At 41.6% G+C, this 7792-nt stretch overlaps 1 protein-coding gene across 1 annotated transcript; it reads right to left on the bottom strand.

Annotated features, from left to right (window-relative positions):
• Window positions 1-1261: 1261 nt before the first annotated feature.
• Window positions 1262-4513, bottom strand: LOC119330856 (putative FBD-associated F-box protein At1g61330). Its single transcript, XM_037603989.1, has 4 exons — window positions 4403-4513; window positions 2221-3196; window positions 1931-2080; window positions 1262-1821 (listed from the first exon to the last, which is right to left on the bottom strand). Exons 2-4 carry the CDS (start codon window positions 3187-3189, stop codon window positions 1426-1428), a joined length of 1515 nt encoding a protein of 504 aa, XP_037459886.1. The 5' UTR covers window positions 3190-3196; window positions 4403-4513; the 3' UTR covers window positions 1262-1425.
• Between the last annotated feature and the right edge of the window lie 3279 nt (window positions 4514-7792).

The following is a 7792-nucleotide window of genomic DNA, read 5'->3' as shown; positions in this document are numbered from 1 at the left end:
AATGTTTTGCACCTTTTTTGACGGTTTTTTACACCACCGTTTACAATTATGGCATCACACATAGTTTCGTCGAAGGGTCTCTGATCATAGTGTCGCGTTAGCAACAACCTGTAGTAGTGGGTGCACGCCCACTAGCCTGGGAAGATCCCCAGTCAGCTCATGGGCAAGACCTTGTCGAAGATCTTGATCGTGCCATGAACAAGGCTCACCGACTCAAAGTCACGAAGATCCACTACATCGTCCTTTTTCATGAGCAGGGACACAAGCCCCTTGTTGATAGCATCCATACCATGCATGTCGCCATGATATAAATACTCAAGTGCCCTCATAATATCATCCTTGATGATGTTCCATCATGATGATTAGAAACATCCCGTAAATCCATCAAGCTCTGGCGCCTTATCCCGCAACATATCTTTGACCACTTTTCAATCTCATCATATGTGACTGGGTGTTCTAGGTGAGAGAGCTCCAAGCTTGGCAGCTCAAGTGCCTCCATATTGAAAGTGAATGGCCTCATCGGTGTCGTAACAAGAATCTCATCATTCCAATCATCCACCGCAACTTCAATGTTCTCTTGACCCGTGATGTTCTCGTCATTGTGCCTAATGGTGGAGATGATTTGAGCGACAGAAAAATTGAATAGTGAAGTGATGAGAGAATACTTTAAGTGGGGGAGGCGGTGTAAAGTAGTCATTTTCATTTGAAGTACGTATTTTGTTACCCTTGTCCACCATACATCAATCTTGATTAGCACAGAGAAGATAAAGAAAGCCCTGTTTTTTTGTTAACTGTTTTCCATTTCATTTCCTAATGACTTTGTAAGTATTAACTTTGTGTGAGATACTCCTGTCCATGGATCATGGAGAATGACACACTACTCCGTGTCAATGCCGGATGACACAGTAGTCAGTGCAAGAACCAGTTCTTTCTTATCGTCTGTGCAGTACCAGCTTTTTCTTATCCTCTGTGTACACATTGATGAATCATACAATAGTTAGTTGGTGTCCTTGATTTTCATTTTCTTGGATTTGGAATGTGCTTGTGCTCGATGTCATAGAATGCGTGTGTCCTAGTTTTCAAGCATTCACACAACTTGTTAGAGTTGTACTATATAATGTTTTGCAAATGATATAATTGCATGCACACATCGATGATGGAAAGAGTAAAAGGTATTAATGACGAATTGTTAGACATAATTTACAAAAAAAGTTGCATACCAACATACTATAGTATATATATAATATATATTTTTGAAACGGAGGCAAAAGATTCGTTTCATCATTTATTAAGAAGGGATTGTATAAGGTTGATGTTCGAAAAAGGAGCATTACAATAACAGTCTGGAATACAACAAAGATTTTACTCTCCAGCATCGAATTACTCAAGTGCTTCATCCATGCGATTACCCAAATCTTGGCCTCCTCATTGACGAGCTGCATAACACAATGAGGCAGCTCGGATTTCTGCCAGAAAATTCATGTCTTTCTCTAGTTCGAGCATTCTATATTCCCGAGAGATAATGGAGAGCTTCACATTTGGTGAAATTATTTCATGAAGATATTTTCTCTCTAGTTCTCTAAATAAGGAAAGGAATTTTATTATCCATTCATGGTCCACACGACGGCCAACTATGTCAGATCCTTTAATCATCAAAATCTCCAGGGCATGGGCACTTTCAACAACATGCACTAGAAATTCAAGTTGTGTTGTTGTTCCAGAAAATCCTGTAATATGTAGGTTCTTTAGATGATTATGTGGACACCGGGGAACACTCTTAATTGGCTCTGAAACACGATGTGGGAAACCAAAAACATGAAACTGCAATAGTTTGAGAGAGAAAATATGTTAAGCAATGGCATAATTCATGATTCACGAGTCAATATACTTATAGCAAAGAGAAGTCTATAGGAGATAGGAGTATACTCACATAAATCGCTAACTTTTCAACGAAAGGAGAAACACTCAAAAAATAGGCCAAAGACAAAATATTGCCATCTTCTTTGTCATTTAAATCCAACCTCAAAACTAAACATTTTAAGTTGGAGAACTTGCAAGGGGTCGTCATCCACAAGGGCATCTGAAAAGTAGATAATATAAATGGTCACATAAATCCTTGTAAACTGCACAACAACATGGCTTGACTATAAGCAAGGGCATCTGCCCAAAAAACCTAGCAAAACCAACTTACATATTAGAGTGGAGTGTAAGATAACAAACCTTGAGTTCAAAAGATGCACGCAATGTCAGATCTTGAACACTTGGAAGCACTTTGGGAAGTACAGACAAGGCATATTCAAGAGTCATTGGGGTATATAAATCAAGAAATGCATGTTTTAGGTCTGCAACATCCCCAAGGTCAACAGGATACAACCGCCCATAGAACATGAATGTTTTGAGTTTCATCGCATTTAGTACTATCTTTGTTATCTTACAGTGCCCAACACGCAAGTATAATAACTTTGACAATGGACGAACCACTGTTAGCTCGTCATTCAAGTGGCATCTAACCATACTAAACCACTCAAGATTAATGCAATTTGATAGCAAATCTTGAAGATCCTTCCGAGTGACACGTAACAAGAGCAAGTCAAGTGTTCTTAGATTCGGGAAACCATTGAATTGAGGAGGTAGTTCAAATGATGCAAAACTAAGTTGCAGATGACGAAGCCAAAATATGCTTCTGTTATCTAAAAGATTAAAAGGAAATCTGTATTGATCCACTTGCGGTACCAACAAATCGCCCGGCGGTAAATCAAGGGCAAGACTCTTTGTCTGGGCCGATACAGCAAAAGCAACCCAAGTATTGATATGATTCACTAGCCTATTGTCATATCCAAATTTGATCATGAGCTCTTCAACAAATGTGCCCTGATGTTGTTGCATGACTGCATTAACAGTCTTAATGAATTTCTGAGTGTGTTGTCGCTCATAAAACACATTGTTGGACACTGTGAGAACATTAAATCTTAGTTTGGGGCATATCTTCCACCTATCTTTCCATTTACTTGATAGAATGCCAGTCCTTACAGTGTCCTTTAACGGCAGTTTTGATAGAATCATAGACAGTAGATCCTCAGAAAGGTCTGCAAACTGAACCTTTGCTCTGGTTTTCTTAAAATTTGTTCCCCGGTAGGATTCATAGGAATGCCTATGTCTTTTTCTTGTGCCATTTTGATCGCTGCCCATTTTGATTCTACATGAAAATGATGCCAAGGTAAGTATGAATATATCAAGTAAATGAACCCGGAAGGCCGGAACCCATGTAAACATCACAACAAAATGTTACCCTATTCCATTCCATTTATAGTTTCTACTATCCCTCATACCCAATTAAGAATAGACATAGTAAGTTGTCATATTTTCCTTGATAAATAAACCGACTATGCTTCTATCAAGAACCGTAAAATGAAACCATTGATTAGAATGATACATAAGAGCATGGGTTTACGTCGGTGAACATCAGATCTAGATTGTGTGCTCATTGTGCACGGCACGCCCAAAGTTAATTTGTGGAATTTTGTAAGGTTTAGACAGTGATTGGACAGAAAAAAAAGTTAGCAATGATAAAAGTTGACTAGGTTAAGATAGCAGTAACGCCACAGGTGAATAGGAACGATGATGTGCGGCGATGCGCCTGAGTTTGGGTGTTGGGGTTGAGGTGGAGGTGATGGTATATCTAGTTCGTGGAAGGGGATGCTATAGAGCCATGTTGTATCTTATCTAGATTCAAGGATCATTAATACTGGGAAGAGGAATTAGAAAACTAAGGTGGAGGAGAAGGGTGAACTGCGGAGATCCCATGCTACAAAATATATTGTGTGCGGTTAAATAAATCTATATCGTTAAACTAACTCTGGATTCGTTAAATAAATAAATCTAGATCCTTTAATCAAGATTGGAGGTTGGTCAGGACTCGAGAGCGGAATCAGAAAAGGAAGGGGGGAGGGTGAACTGTCGAGATCCACTCTTTCCAAATTCATCATGTGTAGATAAATAAATCTCGATCGCTGCAGCAACTGGAGATTCTCTAAAAGTTAAATAAACCCAAATTCTCCGATCTAGATTAGACGTCGGCCATGACTCAGGAGAGGAATCGGAAAAGGAAGATGAGAGGAGAAGGATAAACTGGGGAGATCTCATGTTCCAAAATCCATCATGTGTAGTTAAAAAATTAGATTGTTAGAGCAACTCTAGATCCTCTAAAACTTAGATATTTATAGCAGTTCCTACTATCACTCATAATCAGATAAGAACAACCACTCCATCAAATTGCCTTATTTTCCTTGATAACAAATCGAGTTTGCAACAAAAGGGAATCATAAATTAAAAGGATAAGTCAGAGTATGGGTTTGAGTGTTTGTGTGTGCGAGAAGGTGCAGGGAGGCGGCGAAAAACTTACCAATGGCGAAATACTATGGATGGGGTTGAGACAATAGCGGCGCGGTGGTAGAACAGGAACATCAGTGGGCGGCGACGCATTTGAGTTTGGGGGTTAGGGTTGAGGAGGAGGCGGCGGTGATGGCAGACCTAGGTCGCGGAGGGGTATTTTCTTCTTATAGAGGCGCGTTGGGCCTGATCAAACCTGGCCAGATGGGTTGGTCCAGCCTGGCATGGCCCGGACTAGGTTAAACGGGGCAGCCACTGCACAGCCCGGCCAGGCACGCTAACTACTCAAGCCGTGCCCGGGCCGGCACGCGTGCTGCCCTCCGAGGCACAGGCACGGCCCATGGCTAAACGTGCTGGCCCGTAGGCACGTCTGGCATGAGATGGCCTGATTTTTTTATAAAAAAGGCCCGCATCAGACCATGTGTAGGGTTTTTCTAGAAAATTATATGCGCTAGAGGGGATTCGAACACACGATGCTCTGCTATAGACGATGTGTTACTGCCAACTGAGCTACCCATTGCAGCTGATCCAACTGCTAGCATCGATTTTAAAGAACAAACAAGCTGCCCAGATCCGAATTAGTTTGGAATTTTGGAAGCAATATTTTTTTAGAAAAACGGAATGTTCTGTGAAACACAAACACTTACCGAATTTGTGATTTTTTTAAAAACTATAAAATTTTCGAAAAACAAGAACATTTTTAGAAAATCTTGAGCAATTTTTTTGAAACCAGAACGTTTTTACAAATTTCAAAATGGAAACGTGAACATATTTTGAAATTTGTGAACAAAATTTCCAACCACTATTTTTTAAAAACTTGTGAACAATTTTTAAAACTGGAACACTTTTTGATACTCCTGAAATAATGAAAACATGAACAATTTTTTAAAACAAGAACATTTTCTAAAAATTGTGAAAACATTTGAACAAAAACATTCCGAACAAATTGTATAAAACAAGAACATTTTCTGAAATGCCCGAACAATTTTTGGAAATGTGAACATTTTTTAAACACGATTTTTTTTACATATGGAACGTTTTTTAGAAACACGAACAAATTTCAATCTTTCTGAACAATTTCGAAAGAAACAAAAAAATGAAAAAATAAACAGAAAACAGAAGAAAAGGAAGAGAAAGAGACAGGAAAACGGAAAAAAGTAAAACAAAAGACAAAAAAGGAAAAGCCCCCCAAGAAGAAACAGGAAATACGGTCAAAAAGAAAGAAAGAAAAACAGTTCAGGGAACCTTCTAGAGGTTCCCAAAACCAGATGGCTAGCTCTGGTGTAACGGGCCGGCCCATTGCTAGGGATGCGGGCATTCCCTGTGCGTTCTGTCACATTTTGACGTTTTGACGCTCTCAGCGGCGCGTAGGGTTTTCCGTCGCAGCCAGAGCGTGCCCACGAGGCACATCGATGCAGCAGGGCTTCATGCATGCATGCACGTTTCGCTCGCTACACTTGCACATTTATTTATTTAAAAGTACTAACATGATACTTTTTTAATTTAAAAGCAGCACGTAGCAGCATAGCAAGTAGGCAGTAGCACACTTGCACGTTTATGTAGCACGTCTCGCTCGCTGTGACACTGTGCGTGCCGTGCCAGGGCTGGCATGCGTGCCCGGCATAGCAGCCCAGGCACGACCCACTTAGCCCCAGGCACGACCCACTTAGCCTCGTGCCATGCCGGCCCATGACGTGCCAGGCACACAGGCTATCGTGCTGACCCGATTAACAGGCCGTTTGGCTAGGTTTGGGCCTGATCCAAATTGAATGTCGCTTTCTGCAAAAAAAAGAGGTCGGTCAGGACGAATAGACCAATACTGAGAAAAGCCTTATAGGTGAATCTCAATGAGCGACGGGCGAGATGAGCCACCCGCCACAGCTAATTTTGAAAACTAGCAGTGGCAGGTAACAAAACCTGCCGGCCACAGTAAACTGACTAACTGTGGCGGGCACAAAAGACCACCCGCCACACGTATGTTCACTCGGGCGGGACTCATCTGCATAACCCAGCTATGACGTGCAGTGCCTAGTGCCCGCCACAGGCAGATGCCCTAGCAGTGGCGGGCAACTTCTAGCAACCACCACTAGTTATGCTTGCCAGCCGTCGTATTTTGTCAGAACATAGTTGTGGTGGTCGCTAGTTGCCGCCCGTCGCAGCACGAACACGTTTTATCCCCACGGGCACCCAGTCACCCCCTCACTTCACTCGCCCTAACTGTCCCATGGATCTCGCTCTGGGCGCCGTTGTCGCCTCTGCCTCGCCGTCCTCTTCATCGGCCCCGTCAGACCCGCCGTCCTCTTGACCACCCCCCTCGGCGCCGCCGTCCTGTTCCCCGCCAACATATTCGCCGCCCCTGCCGGCCTCGCCGTCGCCCCGGGATCCGGTACGACCTCGTCGCCCCCGCCATCGCCGTCACCCACACAAACGGCTGTTGTCGTGGCCGCCACCCACATTGGTAGGGGAGCTAGGGTTAGAGCTAGAGTATGTGAGTTAGGGGCCGGGTTACGTCTAGGGTTTGTAGATCGTAGATTGTAGTTACATTAATTGTTCGTAGATTGTAGGAATTCTCTTATTCATATTCTTAGATCGTACATCGTAGATTATATGAACTTTAAAGCATAGTCTATGCCCAAATTTCTATGTAGTGATGTTGATATTGTTAGATACACTCTTTGTTTGTAGATTATAGGAACGTTCTTATTCATATTCGTAGACCGTAGATTGTAGGAACTTTCTTTACAGGGATTCATAATAAGAGCTAGTGTTTTGGCGAAACATTGATTTATTTTCGTTTCGGCAAATTTCTAGCACTTAATATGTCCATTTGAAAGCATAGTTCATGCCCAAATTTCTATGTAGTGATGTTGATATTGTTAGTTACACTCTTTGTTTGTAGAGTATAGGAACTTTTTTATATATATTCGTAGACCATAAATTATAGGAACTTTCTTTATAGGGATTCATAATAAGAACTAATGTTTTGGCGAAACATTGATTTATTTATGTTCCGCCAAATTTCTAGCACTTACTATGTCCATTTTAAAGCATAGTTCTTGCCCAAATTTTAATGTAGTGATGTTGATATTATTATGTATCTATTTAATGTTTTTAAGGTATTACTTAATTAGTCTACTGATATTGTTAGTTACATTCTTTGTTTAGGGGGTAATTCTCACTCAAAATCCACATACTGAGATGAGAGTTGTTTTGAGAGAAGGATACCGACTGTTGTCATAGGGGTCATCCTTCCTCTTCTCCTCCTCTGAGAACTTGTTAAGGCAGGAGGAGAAGGTGAAGGACGACTTTCATCATCAGTCGAAATAATATTGAGTGTACAGCATATATACAACCACTTGGGAGATGAACTGACTGTTGTCGTAGAGGGCCGTTCTAGCCTCCT

Source organism: Triticum dicoccoides, chromosome 7A (genome assembly GCF_002162155.2).
Source record: "Triticum dicoccoides isolate Atlit2015 ecotype Zavitan chromosome 7A, WEW_v2.0, whole genome shotgun sequence".
Taxonomy (NCBI): Eukaryota; Viridiplantae; Streptophyta; class Magnoliopsida; order Poales; family Poaceae; genus Triticum; species Triticum dicoccoides.
This window is presented reverse-complemented; position numbering and strand designations above follow the sequence as displayed.